Source organism: Vombatus ursinus, unplaced genomic scaffold (genome assembly GCF_900497805.2).
Source record: "Vombatus ursinus unplaced genomic scaffold, bare-nosed wombat genome assembly UNPS02011916.1, whole genome shotgun sequence".
Classification (NCBI taxonomy): domain Eukaryota; kingdom Metazoa; phylum Chordata; class Mammalia; order Diprotodontia; family Vombatidae; genus Vombatus; species Vombatus ursinus.
In genome coordinates, this window is record NW_020951694.1 from 2,160,945 (window position 1) to 2,179,809 (window position 18,865).

Here is an 18,865-nt window from a genome sequence, read left to right on the forward strand (position 1 = left end):
CATAATCGTTTCTTATTTCTCACATCCCTTACATTCTGTAATTTCATTAAGTAAGCTTTGGGAAATGGAAATGATCAAGGGTCCCCTAATTCTTTTTTTTTTTTGGTGAGGCAATTAGGGTTAAGTGACTTGCCCAGAGTCACACTGCTAGTGAGTGTTATGTGTCTGAGGCTAGATTTGAACTCGGGTCCTCCTGATTCTACCAACAGTGCTCTAACCACTGAGCCAACTAGCTGCCCCTCCCCTAATTATTCTTCACCCCCCACAAAACCCTCCACTCCAGTAAAACAACAGGCTAACAACTCTTGTGGTCTGTTGCGGGGATAGCTAGTCATGCATGGCACAGTTAGGTTTAAATTTCTCCAGCTGGGCCAGGCTTACTTTCAGCTCTCCATTTGTTCCCTAATAGACAAAAGTTAGCTTGTGATAACCAATCCAGTCAGGAATTAGGTATGAGTCAGGTTTCAAAGCAAGAATCACAATCCCACTCTGTTGAGGGCTGTTCTGCAGAGACAGCCAGGCTAAGAGGCTAATCCGTTATGAATGGTTGTTGGTAGTTTGTTGAAGCCTAAGGACCTATTCTCAGAATAATGTTTTTAAATGCATAAAAAAAAATACAGAAGATTGCAAAGGAAACCAATTATATTGAAATGCATAAAAATAATTAAAAAAAACAAAAACAAGATCACAGACCTCAAACTAGGAAGAACCTCTGCTCCACAGTGTCCATCTCAGGTGGTCAGTTCCCCTTGATTTTCCCAGTCTCATAATTGAGACTTAGCCCTGGGGACATTTCCCACCTCCATTCTCTTTTATTTCTTCTTTCGTCTCATCTTATCCCATATCCTTTACCTACCATTCCTTCCTCCATCCCTTTTCAATGAACACCTTTTTTATTTCTAAAATAATTAGTAGGGGGTAGGGTTTTGGGGGGGGAGTGAACAGAGAAGATTGGAACAAAGGTTCAACTACATATTAACATCTCGGCCAATGTACTTTAAAGTCAAATATCTTTTTTCCTCCCCACCTGATATGAGGCAACCTCATGACTGTTTTTAATTGCAAGGGGCTTCTAGATTGTGGGGCAAAAACCTTTGCCTCCTATGCCTCAAACTGCCTTGGATAGGAATTTTGTTGACAGTGCATGGAGAAACCTCCATGAATGGTTAAAATACAACCATCTATTCAGTGGCAGATCAGACTCATGGTACTCTGTGATGTGCATGGCTTAGGCATCTCAGTAGGATTGTTATCAATGTCTTCTAGGTCAGATTTCTCTGCTCCAATTTCAGTGCCTTCTTCCTGCTTGACCATGAGATTGTTTTCTAGTTGCTCTTCAGCAATCTCTAGTTCTTCCTCTGTGTGGAGAATGGAAACAGTATCATGGGGCAAATTTGAGTTGTACAGACCAAATTTAGGTTTACAACCAAACATTGCTTCATAGGGACTTTGCTGTAAGCCTGCATGAATGGCCTGGTTTTTCATCATTTGCACAAATCGAAGACCTTCAACCCAATGAAGTGAATTGTTACTCTGCATCCAGGTACTCATCAATTGTTGTACCTCCTGGTTCACTTGTTCTATCATACCTTGGCTTTGGCTGTTTTGAGGTTTTTCATGGATAAGTTTCAGGTCTGGCCACATCTGATTGAGCTCACTGACAACATGGTTTGCAAATTCTCTTCCACTGTCAGACTCCAATACCTTGGGTGCCCCAATAATTGAGAAAATGTCTAATAAGACACATGCCACCTCATGAACCCCTTTGGATTTTAATGGCCGTAAAATCATGAATTTTGTTAAGTAGTCCAAATAACTTAAGATAAATCTGAATTCCCCATCAGCATTAGACTGCATGTCAATGAGATCAACTTGGCATCTGGAGCAAATTACCTTAAAAGTCATAGGCTTTGCTACAAAACCTCTCTTGGGCACTGGATTCTTCTGATGGCACTGTTTGCACAGAGTCAGATATAATACAATGACTTCTTTTGTAACATTTCCATATTTTCCTTGCAATTCTTTTAGCATACGAGTCCGTCCACCATGTCCAATACTGAGATGTGTATCATGAAGAATGTCAAATAACTCTTCCTTGTGCACATAATACCGTATTCGATCTCGCTCTCCATGAGCTGCCTCAATCAGTTTCTCAGTACCATGTATAGTGACCACATCATACTTTGCCACACGGCGGTAGTCCCGAGATGACTTCTTCCCCTTTTCTTTGGCTTCTTTTACTTCCCTCAGTGTCTGGAAGTACTTTTCTTTAGAAAAGACCTTGCTGTTGTAACTTTTGCTTTCAACTAACTTTGTTACTCTTGCAAGGAATTTCTCTCTCATGCTTCTCATCTCCGATTCTACCTTGCTTACACTTAAGTCACTAGATTTGCCATCTCCAACACTCTGCGACATCATAGAAAACTGAAGAAATGATCCTAAGAACAAAAAAAAAATTTATTTTAAATTCATTGCAACACCCAGAGAAAGAGGGTCCCTCCCGCTCTTTCTATATGTCTTTCACCTCAACACATCTGAAGTTTTTTCCACTCATACTTTTTTGTTTTTCCACTGTTTCATCCCTACTTGAACCTCTTTAAACCAAAACATGATTTTATACGAAAAAGAAGGTGCAAAAGCAAAAAATAAACGATTGTATGAAAAGGAACCATTACAAATTATGTAGTTCTGAATATTACTAGCAAATTACCACTACTATATAAATACATGTTCTCTATGGTTGCTAGAGAATTTTACATACAAGCATTTTTTATTCTAATTGGAGCAACAGCATGGGAAATAAAGGAACTGAGAAGGAATTATACACAAAAGTTTGAAAATCAATTGGAAACACACAAAATGCTCTAAATCATAAATAATTAGAAATGTGTAGATTAAAATTCATACCCACCAAATTAGCAAAGACCATAAAAGAAGGCATCATGCTGGAGAAGCTGTGGGAATTTGTTGTTGTTCAGTGGTTCAATTATGCCAGACTCTTTGTGACCTCATGGACTACAGCACACCAGGCCCTTGTATTCCCCACTATCTCTTGAAGGCTGTCCAAGTTCACATTCACTGTTTCTGTGATGCTATCCATCCATCTCCTCTGTTGTCCCCCTTTCCTTTTTCCTTTAATCTTTCCCAACATCAGAGTCTTTTCCAATGAGCCCTTTATGTGTCGTTTTCTAATGAGTCATTATGTGGCTGAAGTATTTAGGCTTCAACTTCAATGTCTGACCTTCCAGTGAATAGCCTGAATTAATTTCTTTAAGTGTTAACTGATTTGATCTCCTTGCTGTTCAAGGGATTCTCAAAAGTCTTCTCCAGCACCACAATTCAAAAGCTTCAATTCTGTGGGGTTCAGCTTTCCTTATATTCCATCTCTCACAGTCATACATTGCTACTGGAAAAACTATAGCATTGACTATATGGAACTTTGTTGACAAGGTGATGTTGCTGCTTTTTGGTCCAGATTTGCCATAGCTTTCCTTTCAAGGAGTAAATGTCTTTAATTTCATGGCTGCAGTCACCGTCTGCAGTGATCTTTGAACCCAAAAATATAAAATCTGACACTTTCCATTTCTTCTCCCTCTATTTGCCAGGAAATGATGAGACCAGTTGCCAAGATCTTAGTTTTTTTATGTTAAACTTTAAGCCTGCTTTTATACTCCCTTTCATCCTCATCAAAAGGCTTCTTAATTCCTCTTCACTTTCTTCTATCAGAATGGTATATCTGCATCTCTTACTATTGATATTTCTCCTGACAACCTTAATTCTAGCTGTTAATTCATCCAGCCTGGCACTTCCCATGAGGTACTCTGCATATAAGATTTTTTTTTTTGCAGTTCTAAATAATATTTTATTTTTTCCTCAATTACATGTAAAGAAATTTTTAATATTCAATTTTTTAAAAATTTGAATTCCAAATTTTCTCTCTCACTTCTCCCTTCCCTGAGACAATAAGCAATTTGATATAGGTTATACACGTTCAATCACGCAAAACATGTTACCATATTAGTCATGTTGTGAAAGAAGATGCAGACCCAAAGAGGGGAAAAACATGAAAAAAATACAGAAAGTGAAAAATAGCATACTTTGATCTACATTCAGACTCCATGAGTTCTTTCTCTGGAGGTGGACAGTATTTTTCATCATGAGTCCTTTGGAATTGTCTTGGATCGTTGTATTGCTAAGTCTAGGTAAGTCATTCACAGTTGATCATCGTACAGCATTGCTGTTATTGTGTACAATGGTCTCCTGGTTCTGCTCACTTTACTTTGCATCAGTTCATAGAAGTCTTTCCAGGTTTTTCTGAAATCAGCCTGCTCGTTTCTTTTTTTTTAATTTAATTTTATTTTTAAAAATTTTTTTATTAATTTATTTCGATTTATCAACAATCACTTCCATAAGCTTTTGAGTTTAAAATTTTTCTCCCCCTCCCTCCCCAGGATGGCATACAATCTGATATAGGCTTTACATATACATGCCTATTAAAGATATTTTCACATTAGTCATGTTGTAAGGAAGAATTAGAACCAACAGGAAGAACCACAAGAAAGAGAAAACAAAACAAAACAGAAGAAAAACAAATGACAAATAGTATGCCTTGATCTGCATTCAAACTCTACAATTCTTTCTTTGGATGTGGATAGTATTTTCCATCATGAGACTTTTGGAGATGTCTTAGATCCCTTGCATTGCTGAGAAAGGTTAAGTCTATCAATATTAGTCATGGCACAACATGGCTGTTACCATGTACAACATTCTCCTCGCTCTGCTCACTTCACTCAGCATCAGTCCATACAAGTCTTTCCAGATTTTTCTGAGGTCTGCCTGCTCATCATTTCTTATAGCACAATAGTATTCCTTTACATTCATATACCACAACTTGTTTAGTCATTCCCCAATGGATGGGTATCCACTCAATTTCCAATTCTTGGCCACCACAAAAAACTGCTCATCATTTCTTTTCTTTTTCTTTTCCTTTTTTTTTTTTTGTTGTGGTGAGGCAATTGGGATTAAGTGACTTGCCCAGGGTCACACAGCTAGTAAGTGTCAAGTGTCTGAGGCCAGATTTGAACTCAGGTCCTCCTGACTCCAAAGCTGGTGCTTTATCTACTGCACCACCTAGCTGCCCCCTCATCATTTCTTCTAGCACAGTAGTATTCCATTACAATCATATACCACAACTTGTTTAGTTATTCCCCTATTAATGGATATGTCCTCAATTTCTAACTCTTTGCCACTACAAAAAGAGCTGCTATAAATATTTTAGTACAAATAGGCCCCTTTTCCTTCTTTAAAAAATCTTTTTGGAACATAGACCTAGTAGTGGTATTGCTAGATCAAAGGGTACGCAGTTTGGTTGCCTTTAGGTTATAGTTCCAAATTGTTTTCCAGAATAGTTGGATCAGTTCTCAACTCCACCAACAATGCATTAGTGTCCCAATTTTCCCACATCCTCTCCAACATTTATTATTTTCCTTTTCTGTCATATTAGTCAGTCTGATAGGTGTGAGGTAGTACCTCAGAGTGGTTTTTATTGCATTTCTCTAATTAAGAGTTAGAGTATTTTTTATATGACTATAGATAGCTTTAATTTCTTCATTTGAAAACTGTTCATATCCTTTGACAATTATCAATGGGAATGATTTGTATTCTTATACATTTGAATCAGTTCTCTGTATATTTGAGAAATGAGGCCTTTATCAAAGACACTTGCTGTAATAATTGTTTCCCAGCTTTGTGCTTTCTTTCTAATTTTGGTTGCATTGGTTTTGTTTGTGCAAAATCTTTTTAATTTAATAAAATCAAAATTGTTCATTTTATATCTAGGAATGAATGCTCTCTTATCTCTTGTATGGCCATAAATTCTTCCCTCCTCCAACGATCTGACAGGTAAACTATTCCTTGCTCTCCTAATTTGCTTTTATACTCCCTTTCATCCTCATCAAAAGGCTTCTTAATTCCTCTTCACTTTCTTCTATCAGAATGGTATCATCTGCATCTCTAAGATTATTGAGTGTTTATGTTTAAATCATGTACTTATCTTGACCTTATTTTCTCATACAATGTAAAGTGTTGGTCTATACCTAGTTTCTGCCATACTACTTTCCAGTTTTCCCAACAGTTTTTGTCAAGTAGTGAATTGCTGTCCCAAAAGTTGGAGTCTTCGGGTTTATCAAACACTAGATTACCATGGTCATTTACTATTGTGTCTTGTGTACCTAATTTATTCCACTGATCCACCACTCTATTACTTAGTAACAGATAGTTTTGATGATTACTACTTTATAAAAACAGTTTGAGATCTGGTATGAGTAGGCCACTTTCCTTCACATTTGTTTTCATTAATTCCCTTGATATTGTTGACCTTCATTCTTCCAGATGAATTTTATTATTTGTTCCAGCTCAATAAGATAATTTTTGGTAGTTTTGTATGGCACTGAGTAAGTAAATTTATTTGGGTAGAATTGTCATTTTTATTTTATTGGCCTGACCTAACCATGGCCAATTAATATTTTTTCCAATTGTTTAGAACTGACTTTATTTCTGTAAAAAGTATTTTGTAATTGTGCTCATATAGTTCGTAGGTTTGTTATTTTATTTATTTATTTTTGTGAGGCAATCAGGGTTAAGTGGTGACTTGCCCAGAGTCACACAGCTAGTGAGTGTTATGTGTCTGAGGCTGGATTTGAACTCAGGTCCTCCTGACTCCAGCGCTGGTGCTCTATCCACTGCACCACCTAGCTGCCCCTTGTCTACAGTTATTTTAAAAGAAATTTTTCTATCTCTTGCGGCTTGACTTTGTTGGTAATATATAGAAATGCTGATGATTTATGGGAGTTTATTTTATATCCTGCAAATTTACTAAAGTTGTTAATTATTTCAAGTAGTCTTTTAGTTGATTCTCTAGGATTCTCTAAGTATATCATCATATCATCTGCAACGAGTGACAGTTTTGTTTCCTCATTGCCTATTCTAATTTCTTCCATTTCTTTTTCCTTTCTTATTACTATAGTTAACATTTCTAGTATAATATTAAATAATAGTGGTGATAATGGGCATCCTTGCTTTACTCCTGATCTTACTGGGAAGATTTATCCCCATTACAGATAATGCTTACTGATGTTTTTAGATATTAATCATTTTAAGGAAAGCTCCACTTATTCCTATACTCTCTAGTGTTTTTAGTAGGAATGGGTGCTGTATTTTGTCAAAAGCTTTTTCTGCATTTTATTGAGATAATAATTTTCTGTTGGTTTTGTTATTAATATGCTCAATTATTCCCCCCCTCTCTTTCTCTCTCTCTCTTTTTCTTCTTTCACCCTGTCCCTCACCAGTGTTTTGCTTCTGACCACCTCCTCTCTCAATCTGTCCTCCCTTCTATCGGCCCCACTATTTTCTTCTCCTTTCCCCCTTCTACTTAGAGGGTAAGATAGATTTCTATATTCAACTGAGTGTGTATGTTATTCCCTCTTTGAGCCAAATCCAATGAGAGTAAGGTTCAAGCAATGCATTCCCCTCTTCTTTTCCTCCACTGTAATAGGTTTTTCCTGCCTCTTCACATGAGATAATTTACCCCCATTTTACCTCTCCCTTCACTCTTCTCCCAGTGCAATGCTTTCTCACCCCTTAATTTTTTTATATTATCCCTTCAAAGTCAACTTATACCTACACCCTCTGTCTATGTATATTCCTTCTGACTGCCTAATAGTGATGCAGTTCTTAAGAGCTGTAATTTTTAAGAACTGTATCACTATTAGCCCAGTTAGGAGGAATATACATATCATCTTCAGGAATATCGTCTTCCTGTGTAAGGACGTAAACAGTTTACCCTTACTGATAACTTATGTTTTCTTTCTCTTGTTTACCTTTTTATGCTTCTTTTGAGTCTTGTATTTGAAAATCATGTTTTTATTTAGCTTTGGACTTTTCATCAGGAATGTCTGAAGGTCTTCTATTTCATTAAATATCCACTTTTCCCCTGAAGGATTATGCTCAGTTTTGCTGGGTAGATGGTCCTTGGTTGTAATCCAAGCTCCTTTGATTTCCCGAATATTATATTCCAAGCCCTCCAATTGTTTAATGTAGAAGCTGCTAATCTTGACTGTAACTCTTTGATATCTGAATTGTTTCTTTATGGCTGCTTGCAGTATTTTCTCCTTAACCTGAGAGTTCTGTAATTTGTCTCTAATATTCCTAAGAGTTTTCATTTTGGGATCTCTTTCAGGAGGTGATCAGTGGATCCTTTCAATTATTATTTTATCCTCTGGTTTTAGTATATCAGGACAGTTTTTCTTAATAATTTTTTAAAAGATGCCATCTAGGTTCTTTTTTGATCATGGCTTTCAGTAGTCCAATAATTCCAGGTCAGTTTTTTTCTAATGAGATATTTTACATTTTCTTGTATTTTTTCATACTTTTGAGTTTGTTTGATTGATTCTTGATGTCTCAGGGAGTCATTAGCCTCCACTCGCCCAATTCTAATTTTTAAGGAATTATTTTCTTCAGTTAGGTTTTGTACCTCCTTTTATGTTTGGCCAATTCTGCTTTTTAAGCAATTGTTTTTTCAGTGGATTTTTGTACCTCCTTTCTTATTTGGCCAATTCTACTTTTTTTCTTCTTTTTTTTGGTGAGGCAATTGGGGTTAAGTGACTTGCCCAGGGTCACACAACTAGCAAGTGTCAAGTGTCTGAGGCTGAATTTGAACTCAGGTCCTCCTGACTCCAAGGTTAGAGCTCTATCCATTGCACCACCTAGCTTCCCTCAAGCTAATTCTACTTTTAAGGAGTTGTTTTCTTCAGTGAATTTTTGTATATCTTTTCCCATTTTTTTTGTGTTTCTTTTACCAAGCTGTTGACTCTTTTTTTCAAGATTCTCTGGCATAATTTTAATTTCTTTTCCCTATTTTTCTTCTATCTTATGTGATTTTTAAAATCTTTTTTGAGTTCTTCCAGGAGTTCTTTTTGGGCCTGAGCCCAATTCATATTTCTCTTTGAGGCTCTGCATGTAGACATTTTAACATTGTTGTCCTCTTCTGAGTTTGTGTTTTGATCTTCCCTGTCACCATAGTAGCTTTCTATGGTCAAGGGTTTTTGTTTGTTTTTGTTTGTTTGTTTTGCTCATTTTTCAGCCTGTTTCATGACTTTTAAAGTTTAGCTCTGTTCCTGGGGCACAGTGGACATTTCTTGAGCTGGGATCAGGGCCTAGCCCTGGCCTGCTGTACTGTGTGGCTCACCTACTGTGCCATGGCCTCCAGGCCTAGAGACTTGCCTGCTGTGCCAGGGTCGCCAGGCATGGCCACAGGGCCTGACCACCTACTTGCTATGCCAGATGGCTAGAAGCCTCACAGCTGGCCTACGGTACCACTGGCCTGCTGTGCTGCCTGCAGGGCTTCAGTAGCTGACCTATGCTGGGGCTAAGGGTCTCCTGCTGGTTTGCCTGGAAACTACCTGTGCTTAACTATGCTCTTCTTTTACCCAAGCAAGACAGAGCTTCTTGCAGTCCTTATAAATTGTCTTGGGCTAGAAAATTGCTTTACTCCATCCTTTTGTGGGTTCTGCTGTTCCAGAATGCATTTTGAGGAGCTATTTAAAGTTGTTTGGAGGGTAATTTGGGAGAGTTCAGGCAAGTAGGGCCTTTTCTCTGCCAACTTAGCTCTTCTGTCTATATGTTAAATAAGTTGACAATATACAGCCTTGTCATATTCCTTTTCCAATCTTAAATCAATCAGTTGTTCCATGGTTGATTCCAGCTGTTGCTTCTTGACCTGCATATAGGTTAATCAGGAGACACACCCTTTCCAGTGTCACACGCCTTACTGGGTGATTGGAAAAATATCTGAACTGTTGTATCCTTTGATCTGAAGATTCCATTACTGGCACTGATTTCAATGAGTTCAAAGATGGAAAGAAAGATAGGTACATAAATGTATACATATGTGTGTGTATATATTATATATATGTATACATATAGAGTTATATACATATGTTTTATGTATATATGTGCCAAGAAAGTAAGATGATCTGGTACTCCCATCTCTTTGAGGACTTGCCACATTTTGTTGTGATCCACACAAAGGCTTTAGTGTAGTCAATGAATGTTTTGGTTTTTTTTTAAATTTTTTTTGATGAAGCATTTGGGGTTAAGTGACTTGCCCAGAATCGCACAGCTAGCAAGTGTTATATGTCTGAGGCCAGATTTGAACTCAGGTCCTCTTGACTCCAGGGCCGGTGCTCTATCCACTGCACTCAATGAATGTTTCAGATGTTTTTTCTGGAACTCCCTTGCTTTCTTTATAATCCAGTGAATGTTGGCAATTTGGTCTCTAGGTTCTCTGTCTCTTTGAAAACTAGTGTGCTCTTCTGGTAATTTTCAGTTCACATATTACTGAAGCTTAATTTGAAGAATTTTAAGCATAACCTCGCTGGCATGTGAAATGAGTGCACTTATTTGGTAATTTGAACATTTCTTGGTATTGTCCTTCTTTAGGATTGGGACATAAACTGATCTTTAATAATCTAGAGGCCACTGTTGAGTTTTCCAAATTTGCTGGCATACTCAATGCCACACTTTACCAGTATCATCTTTTAGGATTTTAAATAGCTCAGCTGGAATTCTGTTACCTCCACTTGCCTTACTGTTATCAATGCTTCCTAAGGCCCACTTGACTTCATTCTCCAGGATGTCTGGCTCTAGATCAGTAACTATATCATTGTGGTTATCAGTGATGTTAAGATCTTTCTTGCATAGTTCTTTTGTGTATTCTTGCCACCTCTTTTTAGTCTCTATTTGTTAAGTCCCTATCATTTTTGTCTTTTATCATGCTCATTTCTTCATGAAAAGTTCCTTTGATATCTCTAATTTTCTCTTGAAGAGATCTCCTTTTCCATTCTATTGTTTTCTTTTATTTCTTTTCAATGCTCATTTGAGAAAATGTTCCTGCCTCTCCTTGCTTATCACTGACTTGTCATGGCAAGGGGCTTGAGTAGCTCAATGAAAGTATGAGCTATACTGTGCAGCACTACCCAAGACTGACAGATCTTAGTGGAAAGTTCTGACAAAAGGTGATCCACTGGAGAAGCAAATGGCAAACCACTCCAGTGTCTTTGCCAAGAAATCCCTCTGAACAGTACTAAAATGATAAAAGGGATGGCACTGAAAGACAAGCCTCTCAGATTGGAAGGTGTCCAATATGCTACTGAGGAAGACTGAAGGCCAACTACAAGGAGCTCCAGTTCTAATGAAATGGCTGGGCCAATGCAAAAAGGAAGCTCAGCTGTGGATATGTCTGGTGACAAAAGGAAAGTCGGATGCTGTAAATATCAACATTGCATAGGAACCTGGAATGTAAGATCTATGAACCAAGGTAAGCTAGATGTGGTCAAACAGGAGAGGAAAAGATTAAACATCGACATCTTGGGTGTCAGTGAACTTAAATAGATGGGAATGGGTGAATTTAATTCAGGTAATCACTATATGTACTACTGTGGGCCAAGAATCCCTTAGGAAAAAATGGAGTAAGCTTCACAGTCAATAAAAGAGTGAGATAAGCAGTACTGAGGTATAATATCAAAAAATGACAGAATGATATCTGTCAGAATCCAAGTAAAACCATTTAACATCACAATAATACAAGTCAATGCTCTAACTACTGATGCTAAAGAGGCCGAAGTTGATCAGTTATATGAAGACCTAGTACATCTTTTAGAAATAACATCAAAAAAAGATGTCACATTCATCATAGGGGATTGAAATTCTGTGGGAATACAAATATAATAATGTATTGCTAGAAAAGAACTGGTCTAACTGTTCTGGATAGCAATTTGGAATCTTGCAAGAAAAATATGTGAACTGTTATATCCTTTGATCTGAAGATTCCATTACTGGCGCTGATTTCAATGAGTTCAAAGATGGAAAGAAATATAGGTACATAAAGATATACATATGTGTGTCTATATATATTATATATATGTATGGCATATAGATTTATATACATATGTATATGTGTATACAATACACAATAATGTACACACAATATACTGCATGTGTGTATATGTATATACATTTATGCTAAAATATTCAGAGCAGTATTTTTTGGTAGCAAAAAAAAAATCAAGAAATAGAGCAGAGACCCACCAATTGAGGAATAGCTGAACAAATTGTGGTATAAGAATGTAACAGAATATTACTCTATCAAAAGCAACAACAAATAGGAGTTCAGAGAAACTCAGTAAGTTTGATGTGATGCAAAGTGAAGAAAGTATAACCAAGATAACAGGCACAATGACCATGATAAAGCAAAGGAAAATAACACTTAAACATACCAGAATCCATATTAATGCACTGACAAATCTTGATTCCAAAGGGCTGATGAAATATACTTACCTCTTCTTGTTAGAGAGGCAGTGAACTAAGAGTTGCAGAATGCTATATACACTGATATGTGTGCTATGTATTAACATAACTTAACTGTTTTTGTGGGTCTTTCTGCTACAAGGGAGAGTTTTATATTGTATGGGAAGTACTGAAAAGTGACAATGATGTTTAAAAAAAGCATCATGAAAGTTTTTTTTTATAAAAAGTCTGAGCTTGGCTGTCTTCTACTTCTTTTATTATTTGTAGGCACAAAGTTGGGTTTTAGAATAAAATGTATTTCAGATATTTCATTTAAGATGGTAGAATAATACCTATTTCATAATAGCCCCTCCTAAAGAGGCTATGTGAACTATTATGAGTATTGACGCAGCTAGAATGTTGTTTTCTAAATTAAACTGTGAATTTCTATTATGTATAGTTTGTTTGTATATATATATATATATATGTATATGTATATATTCAACATTTTGTTTTCAAAACTGCCCTATGATTCCTCTTGGTCTTCCTTCTATTCTCTTCTGGGCATTTTAAAACCATGTTTCAATTACTCTCTTTTTTTTCTCCAACTCTATGCCTAGCTTTCTATTACCTCTACTCCCATGAGACTGAATAACAAATGTGTGGAGTCAAGCAAAACAAATTCCCACACTGGTTGCATCTGAAAATGTATGTCTCATTTTGCAACTTGAGTCCATCATCTCTCTATCAGAAGGTTTCATCATCAGAATGGAAGACTGTATGGTTTAACTTTTTTTCCTTTTATACATTTTTGTTTTGAACTTAATAAAAAAGGGTATTTTCACATATGACTCACAAGAAAGGATGTATATGAAATCATGAATTTCCATTTCATACTGTCTGCTTTTAAAAAAAACCAAATTCCATAATGTTACTTTCAAAACTGTCTTCCTCCTTTGTACTTCCTTATAAAGTTCCTTTTGTTCTCTTATGTGCATTTAAAAAAAAGTTTCAATAAATCTTTTTTGACATTATTATTTCTAATCCTCATCTTACCTCCAATTAAAAACTGAAAGAAAAAAAAAACTCTTGTAACATAAGCATTGTTAAGCAAAATGAATCCACACAGTGGCCATGTCTAAAAATATGTGTCTCTTTCCACACGTTGAATTCATCACCTCTGTCAAGAGGTAGATAACATGCTCCATCATAGGTCTTCCTCTGGTCAGTAGTCATAGCACTGATCAGAGTTCTTAAGTGTTTCTAAGTTAAATATTTGTCTTTATTATGTCGTTCACGTATAAACTGTTCTCCTGATACTGCTCACTTTACTCTATTAATATAAGCCTTTCTAGATTTCTCTGAAACTGTCCTTTTGTTTTTGTTTCTGTTTTTGCTTTTTGGTGAGGCAATTGGGGTTAAGTGACTTGCCCAGGGTCACACAACTAGTTAAGTGTCAAGTTTCTGAGACCAGATTTGAACTCAAGTCCTCCTGACTCCAAGGCTGGAGCTCTATGCACTGTGCCACCTAGTTGTCCCTGAAACTGTCCTTTTGATCACATCTTACAATGCACTAATATTCCATTACATTTATTCACCATAATTTATTCAGCCATTCCTCAATTGATGGGTAGCCCCTTAGCTTCCAGTCTTTGCTATAATACAGAGAATGTTATAAATATTTCTATATGATCTTTTGGGGTATAGGTAGAAAAGTGGTATCATTGGGTCAAAGAATATATACAACTTGGTGACTTTTGGGGCATACTTTCAATTCACAACTCAACCAACTGGGTATTAGTGGATCTGTCCTCACAAATTCCTGCTAACAAATGTTTTCATTTTTTGTTATCTCTGCCAACCTGAAAAGTATAAAGTAGAAACTTTTATTTGCTTCATCTGAATTTCTCTGTTTGTTGCAGAGAGAATGTTAAGAACAGTTTTAAGTTGGCAGTTCAAAGTGAACAGAATTCCTGATGAATAACCTTCTCATATGGATACAGATCAGAAACTCCTCTGTCACTTACAGTCTTACAAAGTACCTTGGGACAGTGTGACAGAACAGATAGTGTTCTGGTCTTGGAGTAAGGAAGATCTGGAGTCAAGTTTCGCCTCTGACACAAACTGGATATGTGACCTAGGACAAGTCACGTAACCTCTCATTGTTCTAGACAACCCTCTAAGACTTAGATCACATAAATGATCTAATATTATATCACAATATTATATACAAATGTAAAAATCTTATAATCCATTTATTACCAGAATGAGTTCATGGTTTGAGACCTATCTGCCATCAAAATCAATCAAGGATAAATTCCCTGAGTCTAAAGGGGAGGAGTAGGTGGGTTTCAAAAAAAGTCGTTGGGACAAGATATTATTCATATCCTCAGGTGATTTTTCTTAATCATCTAGAAAGCTTTGTAACAGTTTATACTTTTTTAAACTTCTATTTTATTTTACTTTTTATATTTATCAAGCATCAATTTTTCTCTCCCTCCTGATTCTCCTCCCCCCCATTAGTTTAGACTTCCATGGAATTTAAAAATTTACAAAGTACTTTCTTCAACATTTCTGTTAGTTCTGATAATATTATTATTCCCATTTAAAGATAAGAAACTGAGGTTCAAAGATTTTAAATGGTCACACAACTGGGACTTAAAGTCAGATTTTCTGTTTTTGAATACAAGACTCTTTCCCAGATACCATGATAAACTTTATGTGAACAGGTCTATTTTCAGCTTGTATGGAAGAAGGATGTGTGAGAAAAGAGGACGTGAGTAAATTTAGTTAGAATTTATATAGCACTTCCAGGTTTGCAAAGTGCTTTAGAAATATTATCTCATTTTATCTTCACAACAACCTTGGGAGGTCAGTGCAATTATTACCATAATTTTGCAGATGAGTAAACTTAGACAACAGAGCGGTTAAGTGACTTGCCTATGGTCACAGAGGTAGTTAAGGTTGGACTTGAACTCTGGTTTTCCTGCCTCCAGGTGTCATATCCTATCCCATTGGGTCAAAATAAGAAGGAAATCACAGGGGCAATTTGGAGGGGGCTGGGTTTCTTAAGTAGGTTAGAGGCTGAATTTGAGTTCTTCTGGTTTTGAAAGAACTTGAGCAAGGATAATTAAAAAGAAAATAAAAGGGTTAAAGAGGATCAAGGAGAATTGTTGTTATTCAATCATTTAGTCTTGTCTGACTCTTCATGACCCCATGGACCATAGCGCACCTGGCCCTTCTATCCTCCACTATCTCTTGAAGTCTGTCCAAGTTCATGTTCATTGTTTCCATGACATCTATCTCATTCCCTGCTGTCCCCTTTTCCTTTTGCCTTCAATCTTTCCCAACATCAGGGTCTTTTCCAATGAGTCATTATGTAGCCAAAGTATTTAAGCTTCAGCTTCAATATCTGACTTTCCAGTGAATAGCCTGAATTAATTTCCTTAAGTATTGACTGACTTTATGTCCTTGCTATCCAAAGGACTCACAAAAGTCTTCTCCAGGGGGCAGCTAGGTGGCACAATGAATAGAGATCTGGCCTTGGAGTCAGGAGGACCTGAGTTCAAATCCGGCCTCAGACACTTGACACTTATTAGCTGTGTGACCCTGGGCAAGTCACTTAACTTCCAATTGTCTCACCAAAAGGAAAAACAAAGTTCACTCCTACAAAAGTCTTCTCCAGCACCACAATTCAAAAGCATCGCTTCTGTGGGGTTTTCACAGCCATACATTGCTACTGGAAAAACCGTAGCTTTGACTATATGGACCTCTGTCAACACGGTGATATCTCTGCTTTATAGTATGCTGTCCAGATTTGCCATACTTTCCTTCCAAGGAGCAAATATCTTTTAATTTCATAGCTACGGTGATCTTTGAGCCCAAGAATTAAGGGACAGCAAAAAAATGGAAGTTGGCCATACTAGACAAGGTAAACTAAAAGGTACAACAAATGAACAATTACAGAGTAAATTAACAGAATAAATTGGTGGTTGGGACAAATAAGTCCAACACCTAGGAGGCTGGGGTCATGGTGAAGATGTGTCTGTGGAGTTGTCTTTGAGGCTAAGGAAAGGAAGCGGGCAGGATTGTCATAAGAGGAGATGATTAACTGCAAAGATTTTAGCCAAATGATGAGTGTTGAAGTGTAAATATCCACAAGTAGTTTAAGAAAACTAGGCTATCTCAACCGGAAGGGAGAGCAGGGAAATTCCTTAATGATTTGCATCCAGTGTGGGACTGTTGTTTTTCTGTCATAACCCCATGACTGTTACTGGGTTCTAAGTACAGGCTAATTTACCTTCTTGGAGGAGAAGGTGAAGGGACTCCAAGAACACCTGTCCACCCTCCCAGCTAAGAGGGAGAATAAAATGTTCCTACAGGAAACAGGAACAAGGCTTCAATGGAAAAGGGGGTAAGTAGACAGCCTTCCTGTTATGGGGATGCTGGAGAGCAGAGAAGAGTTACACAGAGGAGAAAAGGAAGAAAGAGGACAGCTATATCCTCATAGCTTAAATATCTATTTAAGTTCTTCTTGCAGAGGAGGGATCAGCATTCTTTAAGGAAGAAGGGGCTACTTGTCCACCAAACAGCAATACAGTATAGCAGTGGTGTCAAATTCAAATAGAAATGGGGACCATTAAAACCATATATAAGGGTCCCTGCAGGATATATATTGACTCAGAACACCCCATATTAACATTATCTATGTTCCACTGCATTTCTATTTATTTTATTAGACATTTCCCAATTACATTTTAATCTGGGTCAGGCTGCACTGGTTGTTGTGGGCTGCAATTTCGACTGATACTCTGCGGTTGAGCCACAGAAGCTCTAAGATCAGAGATCCATCCAACAAGCATCTAAGGAAGGTAAGAAAAAGAAAGTTGGTAAGTTCTTGCTCAGAGTACTGATGCAGACGTTTCTTGGCCTGATTTCCATACAAAGGTCAATAGGTAGTACACTAGATAGAGCAGAAGGGCCTGGAATCAGGAAGACTCATCTTCTTGAATTCAGATCTGGCCTCAGACACTTACTAGCTGTGTGACCCTGGGCAAGTCACTTAATGCTGTTTGTCTCAGTTTCCTCATCTGTAAAATGAGCTGGAGGAGGAAATGGCAAACCACTCCAGTATCTTTGCCAAGTAAACCCCAAATGGGTGACAATGAGTTAGACACACTGAAAGACAACAGAACAACAAATCCAATATGTGACAGTGAAATACTGCCCTCCTGCTCTTTCCCCCACCCCCAAAGATAAAAATAAATGACAATGATTCATTTCTGCTAATCCATGTGATACCAAAAAGAAGGTATAGCCAACTATTACCAAGTCTTAGCCATGAAACTACAGACCAGAGGGGCACAGGTTATATTTTCCTTCCTGAAGGCAAGGGAAACAAGAAGTAGTGATGGATAGAGCTCGGTGCCTGAAGTAAGGAAGACCTGAGTTTCAATCCAGCCTTAGACACTTACTAGCTGTTTGACCCTGGACAAGTCACTGAACCTCTGCCTCAGTTTCCTGGATCATAAAATGGGTATAATAATAGCACCTACCTCCCAGGGTTTTGTGAGGATCAATGAGATATATAAAGTGCTTAGCATAGTGCTTGGCACATGACAGGAGCTTAATATATGCTTGTTCCTTTCCCATTACCCCTCAGATACTGAAATAACTGGCAGATTTTACTCGAGCCACTTTCAGTATTTTTTTTTCCTTAAGTCATGCAAAATGGGAGAGGTACCACAAAACTGGAGAAGGGAAAATGCCCTGACTTTCAAAAAAAAAAGGAAAGACAATAGGGTCTGCAAACTAGAGTCCAATGAATTTGCCTTCAACCCCAGGAAAAATTCTACCATGGATTATTAAAGAGAGTGTTGGTTAACATCTAGAAAGGGAAGCAGAGATTACAGTCAGGATGTCTTCATCAAGAACAGGTCATGCCATGTCTTGATGCTCCCTGAGGGCGGGGACCGTGTCTCGCTTTTCCCCTCTTATTCCACAGGGTCACCAAGGCTGATCCCTGGGGGTCACCAGGTTTCCCAAGCCCCGGGTGAGGTCTGGTTGCAGTGGGCTCGGGGCAGGTCTCAAGGAGCCCAAAGTCCTCACCTATCAAGAGCAATAATGAATTTAGAAACACGGAGCTCGCATTAGAGATGGGCAGAGCCCTACGCTAGCAACAGACGTAGCGCCTCCCCTCCAAGTTTTACTGCAAAGGAGGCCCCTGCCAAGCTAGAGGAGCAGGGGCGGGGTCAGGGAGAGCCCGTGGCGGAGGCGGGGCCGACCCCCGCCCAGGGGCAGGTGAAGGACGGCTCAGGGGAAAGGGCCCCTCCCACCGCGGCTCTCCTGCTCCCGGAGGGCGCGCACCGTCCCTCTCCCTCCCCTTCTGCCCTCCCCCTGCCCCACTCCCTCCGGCCGTGAGCGCGCTCCCGCGCCGCCACCAGCCAGCCAGAGCCTCACCTGCCCCACTAGCCCAGAATGCGGCCCAGACCACGTTTTCCGGCTCCTGGCGGAAGCAGTTCGA

At 38.1% G+C, this 18,865-nt stretch overlaps 1 protein-coding gene across 1 annotated transcript; it reads right to left on the bottom strand.

Moving 5' to 3' along the window:
• Positions 1 to 664: 664 nt before the first annotated feature.
• KRBA2 (KRAB-A domain containing 2) lies at positions 665 to 18,865 on the bottom strand. Its single transcript, XM_027857188.1, has 2 exons — positions 18,802 to 18,865; positions 665 to 2,438 (listed from the first exon to the last, which is right to left on the bottom strand). The coding sequence occupies exon 2, from the start codon at positions 2,416 to 2,418 to the stop codon at positions 1,186 to 1,188; it is 1,233 nt and encodes a 410-aa protein (XP_027712989.1). The 5' UTR covers positions 2,419 to 2,438; positions 18,802 to 18,865; the 3' UTR covers positions 665 to 1,185.